The 27,388-nt window shown below is 41.6% G+C and overlaps 1 protein-coding gene across 3 annotated transcripts in view; it reads right to left on the bottom strand.

The window, feature by feature from the left end:
• Nucleotides 1–27,388, bottom strand: part of PCNT (pericentrin) — a 184,941-nt gene that overhangs the window by 16,922 nt on the left and 140,631 nt on the right. For all 3 annotated transcript variants that reach the window (XM_089680884.1, XM_089680882.1, XM_089680885.1), the window contains 7 exons: nt 18,246–18,962; nt 17,083–17,318; nt 16,896–16,989; nt 16,577–16,744; nt 13,259–13,414; nt 9,458–9,696; nt 9,198–9,271 (listed from right to left, as the gene is read on the bottom strand). In XM_089680884.1, coding sequence (XP_089537010.1) covers nt 9,198–9,271; nt 9,458–9,696; nt 13,259–13,414; nt 16,577–16,744; nt 16,896–16,989; nt 17,083–17,318; nt 18,246–18,962 — 1,684 coding nt within the window. The remainder of the gene's footprint in view (nt 1–9,197; nt 9,272–9,457; nt 9,697–13,258; nt 13,415–16,576; nt 16,745–16,895; nt 16,990–17,082; nt 17,319–18,245; nt 18,963–27,388) is intronic.

Genomic DNA, 27,388 nt, shown 5'->3' with positions numbered 1-27,388 from the left:
TGAGAGCATAAGCGTTGAAGATTGTTTGCCTAGAGTTGATGGAACAAGAAACCAGTGCACCCTCACAGTGTCCATCCGGAATGACAAACTGAATCAGTTTTCTTGATATAAGCAGAGGCTGAATACGTGCATCCAGACAATGCAAGGGAATTTTCTTTTAAAAACCTGACTTGTGGCCTTGTTATCTCTCCTTTCCTTCTGTAGAGCTCTGTGTCCTGTTTTTTTTTTTTTTTTTTTTTTTTTTAACATTTCTTAATTTATTTTTAACATGGGTGGGATTGCATGGAATCTCCCTTACAGTGGTATGCCCCCCATATACATTTGCAATATATTTGCATACTACATATCACTAGCTGAGTCTCAGCATGAATACTTATTGGTCTTTATGGTTATATCAGATGTGTGAAAATGTTTTCAAAAACTATTTGTCCAAAGGACAAAAGACTAAATCGGGGTCCCAATCCACTTAGTCAATCCCTCATGACAATCTACTTTTTTTTTTTTTTTAAAGTGTTTATGACCTACCTGATAGGTCAAGGGAGAAGGTGAGTGTATGGTGCACCTATTCGGTGATGGGAAACACTACGGTTTAGCCTGCATGGTGGAGAAATGCGAGCATTTGATTACTGCATTTTGGAGCACGTTTTCTCTTTTAATGTGAGTGCATATATCTTTGTGCACATAATTTACAAATTTTTAAAAACTGTGTTGCACCACGGTATATATTTTTGCTTTTTCTGCACGGTTTTGGAGCTAAAGGTCCAATGAAGATATAGCATGTGGAAGGAACACTACATAGGTTAAAAATCTGGAGGCTACTTATGTCCCTTAGTGGCTGTGGGCTTGTAAGTTTTCAATGAACTACCATGGCACTGTGGTAGTTCATTGAAGCGTCCTGTCAGAATATCTTCTTGCTCGTACATCCCATACGGCAAGCAGATATTCTGACAAGTCAAAGAAGAAAGAAAAAAGTGCATTTATTATTTTCGTCTATTTTTATTTTTTAAAAAATGGAGTGTGCCTTCACCTGAAAGGGTGGGATTTTACCTTTCAAACCATAGGCTTGAATGATCAATTGGCGGATCCAATGTGAAATAATTGCCTTGGATGCCGCCTACCCCTTCCTAGGCCCCTCTGGCAGCACATCAGAGCATCTGACCTCCTGACCTGTGCTGTCACCTTCAGGATAAAATGGCAATTAAAAGGTTAATTTCCCAAATCTGTGGCATTTTAAATTGCAATTATTGTCTGTGTATAAATGGTCAATTAGTTTGTTTGCGCTCATGTGGATGCACTGAGCAGGCTAAATAATGAGCCATGGGAAGAAGAAAATAAAATAAAGGAACTATATAAATGATGGAAAAGGACAAAGATATCCAAAGCCTTGAATGTGCCAGACAGTACTGTTTAATCACTGACTAAGAAGTGGAAAATTTGGGGATCTCTATAGGTGAACGGACACAGTCTGACCAATCAGAGGAGGTCCACCCCTATATAACCCCTCCTGCACAGGAAGTACTTCAGTTTTTGTAGCAAGCAATGAAATTTCAGAAAGAGGGGAGGGACCTCTGTGTCCTGTTATGTACTCCAAGAAATGGAATTTACAGGTAAGTATCTAGAAAAAAATCCAGTTTTCTTTATTGCGCATCACAGGACACAAAGCAGGCTATTCATGACTATGTGGGATGTCCCAAAGCAATAAAGAAATTTGACGGGAGGGGGACACCATGATAGCTGCCGTGCAGAGGGTAGGGCCCTACCCTGTGACGTCACTCCGCACAGCCCACGTGGACGGCCGGCAGCCATTTTGGTTGCTGTCAAACACCAGTCTGTGAGTGTATATGCTCTCTTTTGCCATCCTTTTATTTTCAACAAAAGTACTACACTATTGGAGATTTCTCTCTCTGGCTTGTTCATTGCGAGCTCCCCCTCTAATCCTTCAGGACCTACTCAGCTGCCTCTGCAGCTCTGAATGCGTGAACAAAAGACCATGTAGCGGCCTTACAAACTTGAGCCACTGACGCCTGATAGTGGATAACCCAAAACATCCCCCCTCCTCACTCCTGGTAGAGTGTGCCTTCATCAAAAAGGGTGGGATTTTACCTTTCAAACCATAGGCTTGAATGATCAGTTGGCAGATCCAATGTGAAATAGTCACCTTGGATGAAACCTGCCCCTAGGTCCCTCTGGCAGCACGGACAAAGCATCTGACCTCCTGACTTGTGCTGTCACCTTCAAGAAGACCCTTACAGTGCGTACCACATCCAAGGTATGCAGAGATCTCTCTCATGCTGACTGAGGCCTAGAAAAGAACAAAGGCAGAACGATGTCCTGATTGAGATGAAAACTAGAAACCACCTTTGGTTAAAAAAAAAAAAAAAAAAAAAAAAATCAGCTGAGGTTGCAACACCACTTTATCATGATGAAAAACCAGAAATGTTTCTCTGCAAGACACAGCTCCGACACCCTTCTTGCAGTGATTGAAGTGATTGCCACTAGAAACAAAACCTTACGAGTCAATAGGACCGGTGGAATCTCTCTAATCGGTTCAAATGTTGGTTTTTGCAAAACCTCCAAAACCAAGTTCAGGTCCCAAGGACACAAAGGCAACCTGACAGGCGGAGCAATACACTATTATTCCCTTTAAAAAAGGGAACATTATTCCCTGTAAAAAAGTGTGAACCAAAGAGTGAGACACAACGGGCCTCTGAAAAAGACAATAGCTAATGCTGAAATCTGTCCCTTAATGGTACCAACAGCCAATTTCTTCTGCAACCCTCTTTGAACGACAAAATCCTACCAGTCACATACTTTTCTGGGTGACATTGAAAGGCTGGCTTTGGTGGTTACCAACTTCCACACCACTGGCCGAAAGGATCTTCCTCTCTCCAAATTGTGAGTCAACAACCACCAATTCAGGCTTCACAGTACCTCTGGAGACAGATTTGCAGTAATGCAAGGCCGGAATCTTCTTGTTCCAAACAGACAGAATGTACCTTTGCAGCAGACTGGAGTGGAATTGGGCATAGGAAATAGCCTAAAACGAGGACACCATCTTCCCTAGCAACCTCAAAGAGGCAAATTGAAGGATCTCTCTTTACTTTTAAACTACAAACCTCGTTGCTCAGGGCACAACGTTTTCCTGGAGGCAGAAATACTCCTGCCTGGACATCATGCGACCATCTCCAAATACTCCAGGCTCTGCACTGGCTCCAGGGCCGACTTCTTGAAGTTGAGCACCCAGCCCAGCTGTTCCTAGGATCTGCATCGTAAGAACCATATCCTGCTTCAGACCTTGCACTGACTGACCTCTGAGCAAGAGATAGTCTAGATAACCCATGGCCGATACCCCCACCCCCTGAGTTCTGAGTAGCCCTAACACCGGAACCAGAATTTTTGTGAAAACTCTGAGCCGTGGCCAGCCCAAACGGCAGTACTTCTAACTGGAAATGCTAAGCCCCTACTGGAAACCGCAGAAATGGTGAGGAATGAATATCGGCACATGCAGGTATGCATCCTTGAGGTCTATGGAAACTAAAAAAAATCTACTTCCTGTAAGGAGGTCACTACTGACCGAACCGATTCCATACAAAAAGAAACTGATTTAGCCTCATGAGGTCCAAAATGGGTCTTACATCCCCATTGGCTTCGGGACTATAAACAGGTTTGAATAAACACCCCTGAAACCTTTCATTCACTGGAACCTCCGTGATCACCCCCTGAGACAACAGGCAATCGAGTGCCTGAAATAAAGCTTCTTTTCTCTAGATTTATTGGTACATTTGATTATAGAAACCGGGGAGGGGGAAAGACCTGAAATTCCAGTCTGTACTCCCGGGAAATTGTGGAAATTATCCATTTATCTTGGATTAGAGCCCTCCATGCAGCAACAAAATTCAAAAGCCTTCCCCCTACCTGAACGAGTGTGGGTGCCCCTTCATAAGGAGACGGACTTTGGATCTGTCTTAGACAACTTTTGCACCCATGGTCTCCTCGGGTTTTGACTTTGAGCTCTACCTCTAGAGGCTGGGACCTTTGTGTGGAAAAATGACTACCTGGTAAAATGATGGGCCAGAAACTGGAGCTCCTGACACCTTAAAAGAAGGGTGCTTGGATTTCCTTTTAAAGGGTAGAAGAGAACACTTTCCCACTGAAAGCTTTTGGATATATTTGTCCAAACCTTCTCCAAACAGCCGTTCTCCATGAAAAGGAAAACCTGCCAATAATTTTTTTGCATGGCAATTCTGCCGACCAATTCTGCAGCCACAAAACCATGTGCACTGATAAGAGGGCCAAGCAAGAAATTTGCTGAACTGAATCCTTAAGAGCATCAACCACAAAGCAAAGCACACTGAACCATCCTCCAAATCCTCTGCAAAGTACTCCCCCTGTAACTACAATCTTCCAATCAGTCACTTGACACTGTCAAAAACTGGCAAATGCCAATAGCTTCCGCTGCCAGTTGTGCAGCAGAACCTGCCAGGAGAGACTTCAGCTTCTTATCTGCTGGATCCTTGAATACATGGACATTATCCACAGGACATGTTAAAGATTTATTCAGGGATGAAACTGGTGCATCCACTACAGGCAAACCCCATTTCTTCCATGGGGTACAAAAAAAGAAAACATCTTTGTTGTAACAAAAACACTGTCCGGGTGATCCCAGTCAGCATACATAATTTGCTCCAGAAAAGGATGCACCGGAAAGGCCTGAGTACTCTGTGGAGGCTTCAAAAAGCCCAGAGAAGTAACTTAAAAGATTTCTATCGGAGGTAGCCTGAATCCAGATCGCACCATGTCAGTGAGGTTCTGGACTAAAAATCTCAGAGTGGGAGGCAGAGACCCCCTGCTTCTCAAGCTGTGACTCCTCAGGCAGATTCTACTGCCTGATCTTCCTCCAGTTCTTCCTCATCCTCAGGCTCCATCCTTCCTGCTCCAGGATGGGTGGTTCTAGTGATGGGGATCTATCCTGCTTCTCAGTCCCCTGAGAAACTGATGCAATCATCACAGCCATCTTATCCTCTAACCCTGGTAAGGCTGAAGCAAAATCATTCTTTGTTACATATGCCGAGGCAGATGTCCCAGTAGTAGCCACAATGCCAGATAAACGCAGTGGCTCAGACTGCCCAGTCGCTTCTGGCCTCTCAGGAGAGGATATCACAGTGGACATATGGCTAGGTTCCTCAGGATCTGGCGGCGGCACATTAATGCACCTTCCTGCTGTACCTCCCCCACTCCGCTTTCTGGAAGACATTACTTCAGATATCGTAAAAATCTGTGCACCTCCACTAGTAAGCACAAACCACAAGATACAGTTATGCAAGTAGTGTGCTGAAGAAAAACAAACACTCAATGCAAATTGCTGACCTTTTGAGCCACCAAAAGGTGGCTCCCGACTGTCTGGCCAGCGCTTCCCCCTCAGGGGAGTGCTCATGTGCTCCACTGAATAGCCTGCTCAATGTCACGGCCACAGGAAATTCCTCAGCAGGAGCAGTACACGTGTGCCCAGCCCTGATGATGAACAAATATGGCCGACTTCCATTTCCCGTGCGTGAGCATGGCCGCATTCCCTCTAGCGGTTCAAGACAGAAGAACAAGCAAGCATATCCCGGGAGAAAAAAAAAAAAAAATTCGAGCCCTCTCCCTGGTGGAAACCCAGTCAACTAAGACACCTCTCCTTTTCCCTCCAAATTAGAGCTCTGTTGTTCCTCCTCAGAGGACCAAAAGAAAAGAAAAGAAGAAAAAAAAAAATCTTACCAGTCCCGTCGCAGGTCCCTGATTTCCTCCAGGTACCAACCTTATCCCCATCATGGCAGGTATGGTCATACAGACCTCCAAAGACCTGGCCCCCATAATGTGGGGCCACTGCCTCGGACCCATATAGCATCCTGCTGGAAAACGCCTTAGTCAGATTTAAAAACTGCACAGGTTTTCATATGCGTGGGGTCCAGCGCTGTAAGGCTGCATTACAGGCGAAACCCTGAGGATTCTTCTTATCCAGTGAGGCTCGGGTACCATCCATTTTGGCTCACAGCTTTTCAAATGGATTCGATTAAAGACCATGATTCACGAAGGAACTGTATTAGACCTTACGTATGCTCCAGGAGCACAAGCAACACTTTCAGTGACCATCCACCTTATAGACACTGCCGAAAAAACTGAAGTACTTCCTGTGTAGGAGGGGGTTATATAGGGAAGGACCTCCTCTCTGATTGGTTGGCCAGTGTCCATCACCTATAGGTGGCCCACATAGTCATGAATAGCCTGCTCTGTATCCCGTGATGTACGATAAAGAAAAGATGGTGTCATTGTTTTAAAGGGAACAATACAACAATACTTTAACAAAAATGAGCTGCACGGTCGAGTTGGCAGAATGAAGCCTTTACTGCCCGAATGCCACAAAAAAGCCAGTTACAATAAGTTCAAACAGCAACTTCACAGGCATCACAGAGCGAGTGATAGAGATAAAGACAGAGAGAGAGCGCACACACACGGAGACAGACAGACACAGTCATGGTTTGATGCCCACCCTGCCTCCTTGGGCCAATGTAACCCCTGGGCCTTCTGCTCATCCCCTGGTTTGCTACTGTGCAGTGCCACCCTGCAATGCCTTTTATAGTTTTTAGTCAGTAGTATTTATTTTGGTGTGCAATACATTGTTTGAACACAAGATGCTGAGATGTGAAACCCCCTCCCCACCTTGATGAGCAAAACAACATTTAATCGATATACTTTTGCTTTCTGCCATATGTGCAGTAGCAATGTCTTTTGTTGACTATATTAGTAATACTGTATTCAGTACCATGGGATGGGGGGATGTGGGGGGGATTATTCTATGTGGCTGTATTATACAATTAATAAGTGCCCCTTTATTACAGTATTTTTAACATACAATGTTTAATAAATTAAATGTGCTTTTGTCTATACTTTGGTCTTTGTTCATTCCTGATGACCTTTGCACCCTAATAGTCCCATATTTTTTCTATTTTTATGAAACCTGATCCTTGTGACAAACCAGTCAGTCCAGAGACCAGATCAACTTCTCCTGTGATGGCTAATGGCACATTAACAGCCCAGCTAGAGCTCATGCTAACTGTTCCCTCAAAAGACAGTCATGCAAGTATTGAACAATGGGTAAACCATGACAGTGCAGCAGGAGCAATGCTGGAGCCAGAACTTCTTGAAAAACCATGGTGCAGACAAGGGGCTAAAGGGCAGGGTCAAAAACTGGTAGTGTAGGGGCCCCACAACAAAACATGGGAATCATTAAAAGGACTAAAAAGATGAAGGCATAAAGGCAAGCATCCCATTGGTAAAGGGAGGAAATGACAGATTTGGTGGATTATATGTGGAATTTATGGACCAGAATGAAGACATTCAGAGCTTTGAGATCCAAGATAGAGTGGTTTGGGAACTGAACAAGTTGAACTAGACTCCTGAAAATAGATCTTCTACAGGAACTGGGGAAATGATGGAGATGAGAAACAGAGGAGGGATGGGGACAGGACTCTGTAGCTCTTCTCCGAAACACAAGCATTTTAGATGGATACTGTCCAAGCATCTGCAAACGTTAACAAAAACTCCCTTTTCTCCCTGAAAAGTAGAGGTACACTAAGCCAATGAAGACTTGTCTATTTTTGACAGACTGAGTGCCAGACTCTGTGGGTGGAGTGGGAGCCAAGCTTGGGGGTGAAAAGTCTTGACATGGAGGTGCAAAAAATGCAAAAACCAAAGAAACATTTCATAACAGTCAGAGGGAGAAGACTGTAGTCTGTTCCTTAGGTTTTTTCCTGCTGAGGAAGATGGTTGTTTTTGCCACCATTAACATCTTTGATAATATAAGCAGATATAATGCTTCTTGCCAAAGTTTTTGTGGGGTATCAGAGGAGAAGTTTTTGGCAAACGGTCACAAATGAACACTACACCTAAATGCTCCATGTAATAAATTGGCAAGGGATTACCTTCAGCAGTGATTGGATCCCTAAAGGGATTTTGACTTAGCCTGACAAAGTAAAGCAACAACCTGAAACAGGTGTGGGGCAGGGCCCACCGGAGGGAAAAAGGCTCTAGAAGGGACTACCAACAGCTTATTGGTCATGTTCTTGAAAACAGGTGCATCCTCCACTGGAATGGTAAGAGGATTGTTAGGATGGGATATGTCCAGATCTATAATCAGAATAGACCATATTTGCAAACAAGCCCCATCAAATGGGTACAAGGTGGCAAGCGACCTAGGTAAATGAGGTAGCTCCCAGGGTTCATCCCAAATGACCCAGTCACTAAGCGAGTCCTCAGAGACCAGGCAAGCAATGGAGGCAGTCCCTCTGGACCTGGAAAGGGCACTGCAGCTAACGTTTACCAAAATGGAGTCTCAAAAAAAAACCAAAAACACAACAACAACCAACAACACCCAGTGCATGAAGATCACTTTCAGCTTATCCCTCCATGACCTGTCCAGCACGTTTCAGAGACGAAGCTAAATCAGCTCATAGCGGTGGTGTTTAAAACACAAAACTGAAGAGAAGAAATGGTAGCAAAACTTGTTATTCTCTAACAAAGTTGAAGAAAAGAAATCAATCCTTCTAGTACACCAGCAAAAACCTGAAGTGTGCTGGTGGTAAGAGGGGGTTTTCCAGTGTCCAATGCTCCTCTAGGTGGCAGTATAATGCACAGGTTAAAGACTTCCTCTAGGTCCCTCAACACACCAGAATGAACAGTGTAATATAATGGTTTCCATAGGCTCTTGAACTTTGCAATTTGCTATTTTAAATCACTGATTAAGCCTGTAGGAGAACTCTGCTAATAGACACAGGTGCGTGCTTTTTAACATGCTAATATAAAAACAAGTAAAAACAATAAGAGGAGCTACAGGGTTTGTTTTTTAATTTGAAACAATTGTGGTAAAAAAAAAATTAAAAATTGATCACCTTGGGGTGTCTTTTTTTTTTTGAAAGTGTAATTTTGGGGATTTTGAACTATTTTGGCATTTTTATTTTAACAAAAAGTGAAACTTTCGGAGTGTTTGGTCAGGTAGTCTTAACTCCTAAACAGATTGTATATTTACATTCATAGGCAAGGTACAAAGTGACACAGATGATCCAAGTAGTTATGCGTATAGAAAAACAGATATTTAGGGAACTAGAAAAAAAAAAAAAAAAAAATGAATGAATGACAAATGGCATTCCTGACATATTTACCTTGTTGAACCACTGGCTCCACAACTACACCTTTCCGGCTACTTTTATTCCATTTTCTTACCAGGAACTTTAACCTGGAATACAATGCAAACGTATATTGAAGCTCACAGTAAACAGTTGATTTCTTTGCCTTCTAAAAGCCCCATACTTTTCTATTTTCGCGAAACCTCCCTTGACATAAAAACAAGTGACTCAGGAGTGTGGAACTAAACGTTACAGTCCAATCATGTACAGAAGGACATTATCAGTCATATCTGTACCTGGAGATAGCAATTACAGCGCGTACAGCTGATCGAAATTTGGTAAGGCCTGACTGGCATTTGGCAGGATACTGAAGGTCCATAGGTGTTGGGTACACACCCATACGTGCAATCAAGGACAATGTTGCTTTTTCACAGGCCTGGAATCCTCCTAAAAGGAGCAATAGGTATTTTTTCTGGTATACTAGGGCTTTCCGGAAGCTCTCTGCTCTGAGGAATTTCCTGTACAGACGCTGCATCTAAAAAAAAAAAAAAAAAACATAAGACATTTAAGTTAAATTAGATGTAAACACTATACTTCAATAGACTCTTCAGAAAAAGTTAAACTGGGTGATGGTGGGGAGGGTTGTAGAACTGTCCACTGCTCAATTTGCACAGAAGAAATTAGGTCTCTGTCCTTGGATATGAGTAGCACTGCTGAGACAGATTGCCTTGATAGAGAGGAGAGTAATTCAATGGACAAAATCCGTCTTCATAACTTAGTGGGGGGGGATTTTGACTTGCCTGAAAAGTCCCATATATTGGAGCGTGATATTCATAGATCCTGGGTTATAGGCTGGAATTTCTAGGTAATGTGGCACTGGAAAGCTTTTGGAGGACATGTCCCTGGGTTACCCACCTATAACCCTATCGCTCTTCCTTAGTCCACTGTTTTGTAGCAAGCAATGCTAAATAACCAGGAATAGAAGGGAGGGTGGTTTGTGCCTTGTACTGTACTCCAAAAGATACAATTTACAGCCAACTCAAGACTCCTTTTAAGGTAATTGTAAGGCACAGGACACAGGTTGAAATTCATAGACCCTGGGACATCTCCAGGGTGGGCAACTAGGCAAACGGAACTGTGCCTTCAGACCCAACAAGGGTCAACAAACCCAATTTCAGAATGAGGCTGCAAGAACCTTGCAGCAAAAAGTTGTATCCGCAGATGGTTGTAAGTCAACTGTGTAATGTGTTCCCACGTTTTTAAGGAGGAATAGGCAGCCTCCAGGCATACCCTGTCCTTAATTCATCCTTTGCTATATATGTTCCAAAATGGACACTCATTATAAGAGTTAAGACCATACTTTACAGAGGCGCTTCCATTAGGTAGCGCAACCTTCACATATCTGAAAATGTGTGTAACGAAAACCTTTTTTAATCACTTGCCCGCCAAAGGATTTACCCCCCTTCCTGACCAGGCCATTTTTTGCAAGACAGTGCTGTATTATTTTAACTGATAATTGCGAGGTCATGCAACGCTGTACACAAATGAAATTTCTTTTTTCCCTCCACAAATAGAGCTTTCTTTTGGTGGTATTTGATCACCTCGCCACTGAGGATTTTTATTTTTTTTATAGTGCAAAAGACAACTTTTTGCTATTAAAAATGTCCCGAAAAAAAAAGTAAAAAATCAAATTTCGTCATACATTTAGGCAAAAATTAATTCTGCTACATGACTTTGCTAATAATAAAAAAAAAAAAATCCTAATACGTGTAATTTATTTGGTTTACGTTAAAGTGATAGCAATTACAAATGGTGGTATACTGTATATATACTGAGATTATTTATTTTTTTTTTAAATACTAGTAATGGCGATGATCAGCAACTTATAGCGGGACTGCGACACTGGGGGGGAGTGATCAAAGGGTTAACTGTGTGCTGTTTTACTGTGTAAGCATATTGCTTTGTATTGCTCTGCTCTATGCAGAGAAATACAGAGTAATGTGCAGGAACTGATAGCGGAGAGATCTGTATTGTTTACATACAGGCCTCTCCGCCATCGGTGACACCAGGTGCTGACGGGAAATCACTGGCCGGGACCCAGTGATTGACAGGTTAGGGCACCAATGGTGGCATGGGTAGGGTGCGCGCCCCCTACCTGGAAATGCAAAATCACGTGTGTGTGTATATATATATATATATATATATATATACACACACACACACACACACATATATATACATACATACACACACAGTATATACACACACACACACGCACGCGCGCACGTGATTTTGCGCACCCCTGCCACCCTGTAGCAGTATTTCTGCTATAAGGCAGCGGGAAAGCGGTTAATGCAAATTGTTAGACAGTGATATTTTGTTTTATTTGTAGACTAGCTGCGAAGTCTGCTGCGAAGTCTTGTTTGTTTAGATTCATCAGGTCTCTTGCCCTGAAAGAAGCATGGCGAGATAGGGATTCAAGTGTGACAATGCTGGGGGCTTTTGTGTAAAGCAGTAGTGAACTTAACAGTAACATTAGGGGCATAGTAGCCTAAAGCTGAAAAATCTTCTGCAGCCTTCTCTTCATCTCTTCTATGTCTTCCTCTTCTAAGGTGTGATATCAGGATTGACCTCGGTTAGAGATGGTGGACCTGGAGAAGAAGCCTGGAGCTTTTGAACCCTGCATGATGATGGCTGTATTAAAACCATTAGTTGTCTGAGGAATTGTGACTTAACTGAAAAAAGTCTGCTTAGTCCGTTAGGACACTTGTTGCATGCCCAAGATAGAGCTAGATGGCGCGTAGAGAGCAGTCCTGAAATCAGGTCCTACTACAGTCCAAGGGAAGCTATGTCACTAGGAGATGGAATGTTTTGTGGAGCCAATTCATTGTGGGGTACTCAGAGTAGGTTACAGAAATAGGGTAAGTGCATCTGAGAAGGAAGATTCAGCAACCTGGGTGCAGACCACCCTGTAACGAAGACGTCCTTGCAAATTGAGCATCTTTTAAAGGGCTCTAGACGGAAGTGGTGGTAAAGTATGCAACCTGTGTGACCACCTAGCCATCCACCTGAGACTAAACTTTGAGTGGCCAAGTTTGAAAAGTTTACACTCTCATAAAAGTGAATACATTCCAAACACATTCACATTTTTTTTCTAGTAACAGTCAAAAACAGGGTGACCCCATCTTACCTGTCCCCATTTCAGGTCCCTATATAAAGCTCCAGGCTCTGTCCGTCACAGTGGGCATATTCCCAGAGGAGGCATCTTCAGGGTCTGGGTTCCATTGGGGTTGACCATGGCCCTGGACATGTATAGTTCCCCGCGGCTAACTACATTCATTGCACAATGTGCCAAGGTGAAGACCTTTGCAGGAGCAAACGCTGAAAACATTACAGGCCACCCCTATTATGAGGTATGAGTACAGTTCTCAAGGTTTTACTGAGGTTGCACTGATCTGGAAGCACTGCTTCTAGCGTTGTATTAGGAGTGAGGACTTGATTAAAGAAAAACTCATTAAGCTGAGAGATTTCTCTGTAAAGAGATCCATCACTTTAGGAGACTAGCAAAATACTGAGGACTCACAGAGTGGGGTAGGGTTAGAAAGGGGATGATCAGGATGTGTCCTCAAAAGCTTGCCGGTGTCCATTGACATGAAAGTACCAACCTGTTAACCAGGATCTATGAATACTCAAGCCTGTGTCCTATACTGTAAAATTATGAAACACCATTGCAGAGTTTCACCCACCTTATTAAAGGGCAGCAATTACCTGGAAGAAGCTAAAATGTTGGTCTTCTAACTTCACTAGCTGCCAATTTGAGGACTGTGACTCACTGTATAGTGAAGGTGGAAGATCAGCACAATAGCTAGGCAACTAAATGGCTTTAGAAAAAGTCGAATGGCAACACCATTTTTATTTCTCATGCCAGGTTCAATTTAAACAAATCTACTAGCATCTGTTTAAAAATATATAGAGGTAGCAATAAAAATCACCAGCAAAAAAGGGGATTATACTATATGGTGCTGAGCACCCAGTAAATGGTAAGAGAAAATAATATCCAAGAGGTTTCCATCCCTATAGCAACCAGGAATCCATACCTTAGAACTTGAAACATCAGACAGAGGCTTGTTCTCAAGGGTTGCCTTGCCCTTCTCAGACTCTGCATTTTTTAAAGCAATCTGCAAGAGTCTTTTTTCACGGTTCCAGACTGCTCTTTCAGCCTCCAGCACAGATTCTACAGAACCTGAATGCAGCTGTTGAAAAATAAAAAGCGAAGAACTGATCAGTGCACAAACATTTTAGAAAAGCTTTATAAAAAGTGGCACAGGCAATTTTTAAATATTTTTCATATTTATATATGTAATGTAACAGTTTTATTCCTTATAGAAACTCACATCATTCTGACCTATTGTTTTGAATAAATTTTAGCTTGAGGTAGGGGCGGAGCTGGCCCCAACATGTGAGCAGCAAGAAGAGCGAGCTCCACCTGAGACTCAGTGACCTTGTTAAGATTCTGTGAGCAGTGTCTGCATAATTTGCTCTCTTCATTTCCTGTTTATACCCAGACTCTCCCTGTGTGAGGCGACATGGTGAAAATCAGGCAGGAGGCTGATAAAGCTCTGGAAGATAGGCTGGCGCACTTTGACTGGGGATCCCAAGATGGTGGCGGCGGCCGTGTGGACTGGGAAGAGGTTGGTTTGCCACAGCGCAGGAAGGTGGATGAGGGTGCTGCTGCCGCCTTGGAAAAGGTGAGCCCACTACTCAGGCATGACCATTCCTTGCCAAGGGGAAACACCCCCCCCCCCCCCAAAAAAAATGAAATTGAATCGAACATGCTCTGTCGACACACTCTAGACAGAAAGGGGAAGAGGACCCGGAAACCCTCGCTTAAACAGATTATGGATGCCATACACTTGTGCCAGTCTACTTTGACCGACCATATTGAGGATCTGAAGCTTGACTTTTCATTTAAGAAACAGGATATGCAAGCTGTTAAGGAGTGTGCTGCAGCCGATGAACGGCTTGGAGGATAGTGTCTGTCCATTGGTATCGGAGGTGCCCAGGTTTCTAGGAAGGCCCTAGCCGAGTACTCTGCTAAAATGGCGGATATAGAAGACTGGCTGTGACGGATCATCATCAGGCTGGTGGGCTTTCCAAAGGGGGCGACATCCTGAGGAATGCTTGGAGCGCTTGCTCCGGGAGAATATGGAGGCTACTACTATTACACAGCTGTTCGCTATTGAGAGAGCTCATCGCATTCCAACTTGGACTCCCCACAGACCTCAAACCTATGTCTCTACTTTAGTTAAGAGGTTTGAACCTTCACTTTGTATTGTGGACCTATAAGAACTGTTTTTGTCTGCCAGCCTACTAAGATTTTTGCGGCCTCCCCGGAGTTCCTGAAGCCCTCCCCTGGTTAGGTTTCTAGTTAAGGGAGTCAAGCCCTTGGCAGTTTGGAACTGGATGCGGGGTGGGTGGATTGTTTGGCTGTGTTGTTTTTTACTTTTCTTCTTAGTTTGATTGTTTTTATGTGCTTGTTATACTATGGGGTGACTCTCCCCACCTTACTGGTTTGGCGTCTGGAGATGGATGTTTTGTGGCTGGTGGTGAAAGGGTTAATCATTCACTTTTGCTTTGTGCCTGCTAACTGGTTTATTTTACATACAAGATGTTCCTGTGGGATTTGAATGCTGTTATCCATGTACACATTTCTTGTTTTGAGAAACTGCAAAAGCTACTACCCTGTTGCATTTTTTGTTATGACATACCAGAGTGGTTTACTGAAATTTTTTTCCTGTATTCTGATTGGTGCTTCATGGAAACTGCCTGAAATATGCAGTGTTATCATTTATTACTTAAAGCTTGATCAAAAATGAAGTTGAATTTTGCATCACACATCTAGGTGACTGAATTGCATTATTCCCAAAGTACTTTGAACTGGATGTTTGTATGGCGGAGGCCGGCATAAATTGATATTCCTAACAGTGGTATCTATAGACACTGTGCTTTTGCGTGGGTCTTGCTGAGGCTTCCCTCTTTTCCTTTTTTGGCATCTGTCTTATTTTAGGTGGCTAGAGTTATTTTAGGTTTATGGCTCTTTCCTGCAATGTGTGAGGCCTTAATTCTAAATTTAAATGCTCATTGGCAGATGCCACTTTAGACAGGGAAGAGGGCACCTTGGGTTCTCCTACTCCCTTTGAGGTGTGGTTGTCTACGTATGGTTTTCATGATGTTTGGAGATTTAAGCATCCAGATACTAGAGTACTCTTGTTTTTCTAAGACGCTTTCTCATATAGACACCATACTTGCCAAGTAGGAGGGACTACACTTTGTGAAGTCAATTAAATACTTACCCCATGCAATCTCAGATCATTCCCTCATGGAACTGTGCCTTAATTTAGGCTTCCGCCGGGTAATTTGCCACTGGCGGATGGAGGCCTCTTGGTTTCAGGAGGAACAGTGTACACATGCTCTTAATCATTATTGGGATGAGAACAGCCAATGTATGTCACCTTTAATTCAATGCAATGCCTTTAAGGCTACCCTTAGAGAAGTGTTAATTCCACTGACAGATGAAAGAACCAAACCTAAAAGGTATCAGTTTTTATTATCAGAGCATTTGCACAAGTACCGATACTCATGCAAATGCTCAGTATAGGCACTGATACCTGTATCGGTGCAACCCTACATTATACCTGCAGTAGCTCCTGTCTACAGTGGGGAGTTTTAAAATTACATAAACTGGTGCTGTGAAAAAAAAAAAAAATAAAAGAAACAAACAAAAACATCAGGAGCCAAAACAGCATTCCTCCTGAAATTATTGTAACTTCAGAGCTCTGGAGCCTTAGTGTTCAGATAAAAAAAATTGGCATAGTTCATTTAATCCCTTTAGAGTTTTGCTTTAAAAGTGTAAGAGATTTGAAGAATTTATCAAATTTCCTTTAAAGTGGACCTATTCTCACTCAAATCACTGTCAATTTAGCTGGAACAATATAATGCCTAATCGTGTTCCACCTTTTCTGGAGAAAAAAAAAATGAAGGGATCCTTCAGTGCTTGGCATGTGAGCCTGGGCATTTGGTCACGTTATTTCTTATGAAAGAATTCAGCCTGTCTGAAGTCTAATCCTTTCAATGAACAGATAATGGGACAGATTATTGTATTTATGCTGATATACAGCCTCTGGGGGCTGTGCCTAGAATTTAAAAAGTATATAGCTTGGTACATAAGAAGAAGAGGTGGGCAGCAGGTATTTCTCAGCACAGAAAATATGAGCAGTGGGGACTGTAGAAACAGAGAAGCTGTTGGGGAATAATCTTTATCTTTTGGAGCAAATGTGGAATTACCCTTTAAGCACTGGTCGAATTCCATTTTTAACAAGGTTCACAATCTCCAAAATACCATGACCACAGCTTACCTGTTCCTTATTCTCTTTATATGAAGACTCTTGTGAGCTTCTGCAGAGTTTAGCAAGCTGACTTCTGAGCTCCAATTTCTCTTTAGTCAGTTGAGACACCGTAGTTGCAAGCTCCTCGTTCTCACGTTTGAGAACATCAACCACAGTGGAAGGTGATGGAACAGATGTCTACAGAAAGAAAATGTTAAACTAGCAATTCTGAATAAAGAGGCAACTAAATAGTCTAGAAGGCACAATACAGAGGCAGGATGAACATGTAAAAAGGAAGGTAAGTAGATCAAGAAAAAAAAAAGCAAAAAAAACAAAACATAAAAAAAACCTGAAGATTTCCTCTCTGCAGCTGTAACTTCAGTTCAGCCAAAGAGTCCAGCAAAGCTGTCACTTCTGCCTCATTAGGGAAGCCTTGGTGTGCGCTGAAAACAATACATTGTCAATCATTATTATTTAATGCACTAGTCCAGCTCATAAACTACCTTCTAGCACAAACAAAAAGCAAACAAAATTACCTGTCGCTCTTGTTCTGCACCCATTTTTTAACTTGTAGTACAGTGTGAAGTAGTTGCTGCCAGACTCTCTGCATCTGACTGATCAGTGAACCCACATTTTTAGTGGGGCTGGCTGCGTCTGTCCAGGCTTGGTTCTTTCTTGAAGCCAATGCACGTTCTTGTTCTTCCAAATCAGCCAGCATGTGCTGCAACTCCTGGATACGACGCTTATCACGGTCATGTTGTAACTGCAAGTCCTATGTGAAGAAAATTAAGAGTATTGTAGATAAAAATTTGGATACAACCTCGTGGTGTTCATTAAAACTGCCTAGTTCAAAGTTGAACTCCAAGGCAAAAAAACGAATTTAGATCTATTCCTCAATGGCCACAAAGGATATAAATACATATAGTGTCCCAATTACATTTGCAAACCCAGAATATAAATTGCAGAGACAATATCGCTGCTATCTGAGCACAACTATGGCTGGGACTGAGTAGGTCCACCTACTACAGGCTGCCTGCTGAATATCAGAAAAGGGGGACAGACAGATAACCAGTTACCCTGCAGAGGAGAGAGCAGCAGTGACTGGTCCTAATTATAGAAATTGTCTGCACAGAGGCAAAGTGCAGGAGTTCTCATACAGAATTACTGCACAGATCTGGCAGAAATACATTAAAGATAACAAATTTCAAGCAATACACAAGACTTTTAGCCAAATATGGGCAACATGATCAGTTATAAAATTTAAGTTAATACTAAAACCAGCCAGCAAAAGTATGCTATTTGTTCTTGGTAGAAACATTTCTTGAACGGCTTATAGCAAAACCCAAACTACCGTTCCCTGTATACTCCCATAGTGAAATCATGAAAATAGAAAGTTTGTCACATTGGCAATGTGGGCGCAGGCATAATTTTGCCAGCGACAGTATAGGTCAGTGTTTTGGGAACCAACGAAGCAGCTTCTAATTAAGTGGCAGCTGCACCTTAGTGACTGCCACCAACAGCAGAATTACCAGTGAAACAAGGAATTAGCACAGGAAGAAGAAACTAAAACATAAAAATTAGCAATTTCAAATAAAGCAGAATGAGAGTCATATCTACTGATTTCTGGCCTCGAAAACTGCCTGTAAGACAACATTGGGAGTCACTGCCACATGCCGCACACCTAGTTTATAGTTCTTACCATTATCCGCCTTTCCTGCTCTTCTTCTCGTGCTCGGATAACTTCTGCCTGCTTTGACCTAGTAATTTCTTTTTCACATTCTTTTGCCCACACTCTTTCCTCCTCCTGAAAGATCAGTAACTGAGCTTGGTACTGATCTCGCTCCTTCTGCAAACGAATTTCTCGCTCTTTCTGCTGCTCCAACACACTGTCCAGTTGCTGTTTTTGACTTTGCAAGGCCTCTAAAAGTGCACGGAGTTTAACTGTTGCCTCCCGCTCTTTTTGCATTTCCTCGTGGCAGGCTTGAACTTCAGATTCTAGCTGACTCCTTGCATCAACAGCTTGTTTCTGTGTCTTTTCCATCATAGCACCAAGGCCTCTGGCAGAGCGTCTTTCCTCTTCCAGCTGATTTTGTAATGTTAACACTACTTTACGTTCTTGATGCCTCTCTTCCTCCTGTCTGCAAAGCTCTTGGCTTTGCTGTTGTCTAAGTTGCTCCACAACATTACGCTCAAGGTTCAAGGCACTTGACAAACTTAATGAATACTGCTTTTCCTTCTCCAGCTCAGTCTCCGTCTCAGACAGTTTCTTGTGCTCCTGAGCAAGAAGAGCCTTACATCGAGATTGCTCTATTTCAAGTTCTTTCCTCAGATTACTAGCGCAAGTCTGTTCTTGTAACAAAGCTGCAGAAATCTTAGCATTAAGCTTCTTGTGCTCTTCCAGTGACAAAAATGACTCCTACAAAAATAATAAAGGAAATTATAAATTTAAAAGTATGACAAGAAATCTGAATACTTAAAAATTGCCTAGCTACAAGTATTAACAGGAAATAAAGCAGCGCTCTTCAAAGTAATATATCTCTAGATAGTAGTCTTAATGAGTGAACACAATAAAATAAATATAACAAATACATATAGCAACAAATTAAATATATAAAAATTAGTGCAAATTGGAAAAGAAAAAAAAAAAAAAAATCAATGCAGAGAAAATATATATGAACTAGTGTCCAACTGAAAATCCATAGTGCAAAGAATATATAGTGTAAAAAGTATATATAAATTATTAATACGCGATCCAATAAATCTTCTTAAACTTTTCTCAAATAATGTAGAAAAAAAAAAAACGTGAAAAAATCCACCACCAAATGAATTGAATTCACTCACCAGAGCTCCATGCTGGTAAGGTTATAAACCAGCTAAAACACACTTGTGCTCTGGGAGCAATAATCTGCAGCAGCACATATCAGCTGATAGGTAATCCTTCAACGAGTAATTGGCTCCTGATAGACTTAAAAGAACTTTTCAGGTATCACCCGCTGCTCCTATATGATCAGAAACTCCTTCACATAGTACTTGCTCCTCATATAACCAGAATTGTACATGGAGAAAGAAGAAAAGGAATCCACATAGTGTAAAACCATAAAAGGCTTTATTCAATGTAAATCGTATTAAAACCACTCCCATAGATCTGTGTCAGAGCCAACACTAGCATCACAGGCATGATCACTTTGACAGATGCTGCTCCGGTCTAAGCAGACAGCAGCAGCTCACCCAAACGTGGTGACGTCACATCCGAAGCCCCGCCTTATGCGTTTCGTCATTCGACGTCCTCCAGAAGCGGAGCTTCGTAGGGCGTGGCTTCGGATGTGACGCCACTACATTTGGGTGAGCTGCTGCTGTCTGCTTAGACCGGAGCATCACCTGTCAAAGTGATTGTTCATGACTGTGATGCTAGTGTCGGCTCTGACACAGATCTATGGGAGTGGTTGTAATACGGTTTACATTGAATAAAGCCTTTGACGGTTTTACACTATGTGGGTTCCTTTTCTTCTTTCTCCATGTACAATTCTGGTTGTATGAGGAGCAAGTACTATGTGAAGGAGTTTCTGATCATATAGGAGGGGCGGGTGATATCTGAAGTTTTTAAGTCTATCAGGAGCCAATTACTCGTTGAAGGATTACCCATCAGCTGATATGTGCTGCTGCAGATTAAGTTTAGGATTTATTGGATCACGTATTAATATATACTTTTTACACTACTTATATTCTTTGCAGTATGGATTTTCAGTTGGACACTAGTTCATATATATTTTCTCTGCACTGATTTTTTCAATTTGCACTGATTTTTATATATTGAATTTGCTGCTATATGTATTTGTTATATTAACTTTATTATTTGTGTTCACTCATTAAGATTACTATCTAGAGATATGTTACTTTGAAGAGCGCTGCTTTATTTTTCAGTTTAGATTACCCTGTTCCACAGGGGCTAGTTAGCAGCTCTTCCTAATATATCTGTTGGACATATGAACATTTATTTTTATGTGATTTTTTGAGGTAATATTGGTTCCATAGGCGCTTTCCCCAAATTGTTATTACAAGTGTTAACAGGGCTTATACAGTTTGGGCCATATATATTTGGACAAGGGCACAATTTTAGATTTTTTCAGGTATTTACCAAAACATATTGAAGCTATAGTTATATATGTATATAGGCTGAAAGTGCACAGTCACGGGTTTAATTTGAGGGTATGTACATCCAAATTAGAGGAAGGGTTTAGGAATTACAGCTTTTAAGAGTAGCCATCCCCCATTTTTCAAGTATACAGTATACTCTAAGCAATGCAGAATTCATCCGGCTGCTTCTGTCTGTCACATCAACACCAATGACCCAGTGCCACTGCAAGCCATGCATGCCCATGCTATCACACTGCCTCCACCATGTTTTACAGAGGATGTTGAGTGCTTTGGATCATGAGCTATTCCAAGCCTTCTCCACACTTTTCTTGCCGGAATTCTGGTATAGATTAATCTTGGTTTCATCCATCCAAAGAGAGCTTTTTCAGAACTGGTCTGGCTTTTTTAGATGTTTTTTGGCAAAGTCTAATCTGGCTTTTCTATTCTTCAGGCTTACGAATGGTTTGCACCTTGTGGTGAACCCTCTGTATTTGCTCTTGTGAAGTCTTCTCTTGATTGTAGACTTTGACAATGATAACGCCCTCCTCCTGGAGAGTGTCCTTAACTTGTCTGGATGTTGTGAATGGGTTTTTCTTCAACAGAGAGGATCCTGCGATCATCCACCACTGTTGTCTTCCAGGGACGTCCATGCCTTTTTATGTTGCTGAGTTCACTAGGGCGTTCTTTCCTCAGAATGTACCAAACTGTTGATTTGGCCACTCCCAATGTTGCTGCTATCTCTGATGGATTTGTTTTGTTTTTGAAGCCTTACAATGGCCTGTTTCACTTGCATGGACAGCTCCTTTGAATGCATGATGTAGGTTCACAGCAATAGATTCCAAATACTAATACCACACTTAGAATCAACTACAGACCTGCTTAACAAATCACCTGCTTAACGGATGAAAAAATACCAAAGGCGTAACCCACACCTGGCCATGAAACCGCTTTTGATTCAATTGTCCAGTTACCTTTGGTCCTTTGAAAAAGGGTGGATGGCTAATCTTAAGAACTGTAATTCCTAAACCCTTCCTCCAATTTGGATGTACATACCCTCAAATTAAACCTGAGAATGTGCACTTTCAGTCCATATCCATTATACAACTATAGCGTGAATAGGTTTTGGTAAATACCTTAAAAAAATTTAAAAAATGTGCCTGTGTCCAATTATATATGGACCGAACGCTATATTCTTCTGCTTAGCCAAGAGTAGGCTGTTAAAAGTGTAAGTGAAGACTGATTAACAAACTACCAACTCCATGCTGTTAGTCAAATGGTGTAGAGCTCAGTGGACAGTATGTAAGACAGGGCGACTACGGAACTACAGGTCTAACTAAAAGCTGAATGGATACAAATGAAGTGTTCCAGCACGGATCTGCTTCTGTGCTCAGCATATTTAGGAACTGACAGTCATCACAGAGGACAGGAGGGCACTCTTTAAATCTGGAAGAAAAGAGATTTAATCTCCAAATACGGAAAGGTTTCTTCACAGTAAGAGCTGTGAACATGTGGAATAGACTACAAGAGTTGGTTGCCAGCTCAGCACATTGCTTTTAAAAAAGGCCTGGATTCTCTCTCAGATACACATAATATAACTGGATACTAACATTTATAGGTAAAGTTGATCCAGGGAATATCCAATTGCCTCAGGGGGGGGATCAGGTAGGAATTCTTTTCCCTGCAGGAGCAAATTGGACCATGCTTTGCTGGGGTTTATTGCCTTCCTCTGGAAGAACTGTGGGTATAGGATTAGAACTTTTTTTTTTTATGGTTGAACTAGATGGACCTTTGTCTTTATTTCAGTCAGATTAACTATGCAACTATGACAGGAAGCCAAGGGGGCTATAGGAATTCAAGTGGGTGAATTCAATAGTGTTACTGAACCAATATTTGGATTATGAGGGACAGCAGTGTAGTTCCAAAGTTTTAGTATTAAGGTGAACATATTCTAAAGCTAATGCGCCCTAATCACCATTTAGTCCATTTTTCAAGCCTCTAGTCATGGACTGAGCCTCTAAAGCCAAGCCACTGCAGAATATGTTGGAATAGACCCATCTTTCTCATTCCGATCTCAAATGAGCTGCACAGCCCCACTACTGAATAAAGAGTAAAAATGTCAACATGCAACCACTGCTTTAAGCACTTTTGCTGGGAGCTTGCTGCAAGGATTCTTGTTGGATGTAGCATAACACTGCAACACCTTCTGCACTATACTACTGAAATAAATTAGTAATGCTGGCAAAGACGCTTGCATAAAACATTCTGGATTTACACATGCGTAGAATAAAACAATCCAAGACTCTCTCAGTTCAAGTGGACAGAGGTACTGATGCGACTGTCTCATTGTGGCGAGTCGTTGCAGTATGGTTATTTATGGAGCTGTGCTTTAAGCAGAAGATGCAAGTGGAACCCAGGTAAATTTTATGTGTTTGTACCTCCACTTTTCCATACTTTTTACATGACTGTATACGTTTTGTACAAGATTTCAGAATTGTCAGAAAGGGGAGGAGGAAGGTGGGGTTGTGATGTATTGGTTTGTAACCAAATATGTCTGAAAAACTGGATTAAATTGGTCATTACTCTTCCAACAAAGCCAGCATTTGATTTGAAATTGAGGCACAATACCTCGGGAGTAGCATTTAACAAAATAAAGGTAGTTACACACTTTAGCATAAACTCATACCAGTTTTCTCAGAAATGTATATGCTATGTAAAGTAAAAAATTTTTTTTTTCCTTTTTAATTCCAGAGTAGAAACAATTGAGTACTGTCCGTGATACTTTTTTTATACTTTTTTTTTTATTTGCACTAACATACAATTTTGAGGACAAGCTTTCGGGGTATGTCTCCTTCAAGGTCTAAGCAGTACTATTACAAATCACAAAGTTTAAGCAGAATGTTAAAAGGGATTGAGAAAAAAAAAAAAAAAGGGCTACAGATAAGATACTGCTTATCTTGGTATCTTATCTGTAGCCCTTTTTTTTTTTTCTCAATCCCTTTTAACATTCTGCTTAAACTTTGTGATTTGTAATAGTACTGCTTAGACCTTGAAGAAGGGGACATACCCTGAAAGCTTGTCCTCAAAATTGTATGTTAGTGCAAATAAAAAAAGTATCACGGACAGTACTCAATTGTTTCTGTCGGTCGCACTAATACGGCTACAATCACCTAATTCCAGAGTAGAAAATCATCTACAGTAGAGCATAATCACCACCCTTTTTGCTCTATGCTGACTGTGCCACATTGAGAAGATTTCTCTTGCAGTTAAGTACAAACAGGAAAAGACTAAAGTAAACCATTTCTGTTTTGGTGACAACTGAAAAATGTAGTATTTTCCCTGTGTTTCCATCTCGAGGACAATGGTCACCTGGACAAAAATTGAATAAAAGAGGTTATATCTCCCTAATGGGGACACCGATCAAAATAAAACCAAAGACAGGGATTCTAACCCCTTGCCAACCTATCCAAAACAGAAGGAGAAAAAAAGTGGAATTTTGGTTTACCTGTAAAGTCCATATCTTGACGTTCAGTACAGGACACAGGCAAAGTATTCATAGACCCTGGGTTATAGGCAAGTACCTTCAGGTGATTGGACACTCCGCGATAACCTAACCTCCCACTCCATGAGTTCTAAGTTTTGTAGCAAGCAATGCAGAGTAACCAGGGATAGCTGTCACACACTATACTCCAAGATAGAGCCATACTCTGTGGGCCACATTAGGAGATATCATCTAAAGGAATATCCCTGATCAGCTCAAAGGTTGGTTTCTGCAGGGCAGAGAAAACAGAGTTGAGATCCCAAAGCAGCACAGGGTGCTTTAACCACTTCAATACCTGGCACTTTTACCCCCTTCCTGTCCAGGCCAATTTTCAGGTTTCAGGGCTCACACACTTTGAATGACCACTTGCGCGGTCATGCAACACTGTACCCAAACTACATTTTTATCATTTTGTTCACACAACTAGAGCTTTCCTTTGGTAGTATTTATTCACTATTGAGTTTTTGTTATTTTTTGCTAAATGGAAAAAAAAAAAAAAAAAAAGGCCCGCAAATTGGGAAATTCTTTTTTGTTTCTGTTATAAAAATTTGTAAATAAATAATTGTTCATAAATTTAGGTCAAGATGTATTTTGCTACATTTCTTTGGTGAAAATAACCCAAATCAATATTTATTATTTAGTCTGTAGGAAAGTTATATAGTTCACAAACTATGGGATAGATCTGAAAATTGGTCAATCCTGAAGTACTGACAGCCAATCTAATTTGAACAGTACAGTTATCCCCAAGTATAGCAAAGTAGACAGTCCAACATATTTCAAAAGAGGCATGGCGAGTTTTTTGAAATTGTAATATTTTTGTCATAATTTTTTTTTCTTTTACATACTGTCACCAGTGCAGTACAGTGTCATCATATAACTTGTGACAGTGAATAATTTTATTACTTTTCTTTTCTTTACGATTTTCTTTTTATATTACACTATGACCAAATTAGTATTTTACCATAGTAACATTGTACTACTTTGGGGAAGTGATCAATTTTTTTTTTCTTTTACACAATAGGATTGCTTACATTAAAGAATTTCTTTGCTATAAGCAAGCATTTAACTGAATGAAATCGATTAATTCAGGTTTTTGTTAGCTGTGATTGGCCATGGCTAATTACATGACACAAATGGGCTGTGATTGCCGCAGTCTGTGCATGTGATCACGGTGACCAATCACAGCTAGTGACACAATTGTATACAATGGATGGCATGAAAGGAAGCCATCCATTGTTTCCAACAGTCATGTGACCTGCTGTGATTGGTCACAGCAGGTCACATGGTACTGGCAATGGGCTGGTACACAGATGTGTCCACAGCTCATGACAGATCTTGCCACAGCGCAGCCCTGTGGGCACGCGTAAGGCGCGACCCGGGAAGGACGTCATATGACGCCCGCCGGGATCGACGAGAGTGCCACCCGGCCGTCATTTTCCTATTGGCCGGACGGGAAGTGGTTAAGGGGCTGCATGCAATATATAAAAATACTAAAAAGCTCAATAGAGCAATTGCAGAAAAAGTGATAAAGTCCCAAGCAAGAAGCTGTAGTGTCTGTATGGTAGGTCTAGATGTATTGTATGTACTTCTATAATAGCTGTAGCTCTTCGAACAGGGTATTGGATATCTCTGTGCACTAAAACAATAAACAGAAGGCAGCACCATCTAAGTATCAATTTAATTAAAAACAAGTAAAGGAAAGGGTTAAAAACCACATTCACAAGGATGAGTGTAAATGGACAGATCGGACCTTCACTAGAAAGTCTCAGTGGACAGAGTGGACGGATGGGATGTTCTCTTTAAAACTGCTCTGCAGGACATGTGTAATAGAGCTGGAATCCGTCAGAATGCAGCTTAAGTCAGTATGACAAGCTGTGTCTTTCTCCAGCAGAAACTATAGCCATGCTGGAACGCAAGCCAGCCAATCCTAGGACCAGAACGGGAAGGGATGTCGGGGCATATTGATGTCAAAGCCTGATAGGTGGTAATGTGTTTCAAAGCTCAAAATTACTCCTTTGGGAAACCATGGCATGACAGCACCCCTTAATTAGGAAAAGGGCTTTAGTGATGACGTGGTGGGCTTTGTGACCCAAGTGTTGTGCCAAAAGGAAGGACTAAACCCAAGTTTTAAAGTCGAGTGGTTAGGTGCTCTGCCATTTGAGGAGGTAGTGGCAATAGATCAGGGGTGTTTAGAAACCTGCTATGGATGAAAAAAAACTCCTCTCCTGTGACATTGGTCAAATGCCTCCCCAAAAAGATATCTGCTTTGAAAGGACATACATGTGAGGGGTCCTTTACAGGCAGCTTCAGCTGTCCAGGATTTTAGCCAAAAGATACTATGCATGTGAAAATGAAAGCCAGTTTGGAGATTTGTGTTGTCACATGTTCACGGGCATTCACACAAAAAATAAATAAATAAAACAAATTGCCATGTTAAAGTATGGTCCCGCAATACAAGATCATGAATGTCAGAATCTTTGAATGAAAGAACATCTTCAGTTGGTACAGTGAGATGTTTAAGACTAAGACAAAGATCAACAGGAACAGACCACTTTTTAGTGAACCCCTTTTCTACTGGATATCGTTTGGCAAAGAATTTTGGAGGAGTGAAAATATTTTCTGGAGTAATCCAATTGTCATAAATTGAAAATTTTTTTGTTAACAGGGAATGTCTTTATAGATTTTGCAGGTCTTTCTGTACCCAGTGGCACGGGGAGTCAGAAGAGTACCAAGTTCTACAACACCAAGGCTTTTGTGCATTGCAGAAGTGAGCTTATCCACATTAACCAGCCTTAAGTGGGAAGTTCCCACTTCAGTTGTAAATCCATGTGGGGGAGAAAAAAACCTTCTGTCATTGCTTCTATATCCTCCTCATTTCCTTCTGTGTCTGCCTTGTCTAGGGCAGGCCTAAGAGGATCCGACTCAGGTAGAGACAGAGGAGCTGGAGAAGTGGCATGGCATTTTGCAGCCCTGAACAAAGATGGCTGTTTTAAAGCCGTTAGTTGTCAAAGCAATTGCGCCACAGTTGCAGAAAATTCTGCATTTTGTCAGGTAGACATAGACCACTTGTTTTGTGCCGTAGATCAAGCCATTCCTAGATTGTAAGCTCCAAGGGACAGGGCCCTCCTATCCCTCTTGTATTGAACTGTATTGTTGCTGTATTGTCTCCC

The sequence above is a fragment of the Staurois parvus genome, unplaced genomic scaffold (assembly GCF_062004578.1).
Source record: "Staurois parvus isolate SC_StPar_1 unplaced genomic scaffold, SC_StPar_1.0 ptg000251l, whole genome shotgun sequence".
NCBI classification, from domain to species: Eukaryota; Metazoa; Chordata; class Amphibia; order Anura; family Ranidae; genus Staurois; species Staurois parvus.
This window is presented reverse-complemented; position numbering and strand designations above follow the sequence as displayed.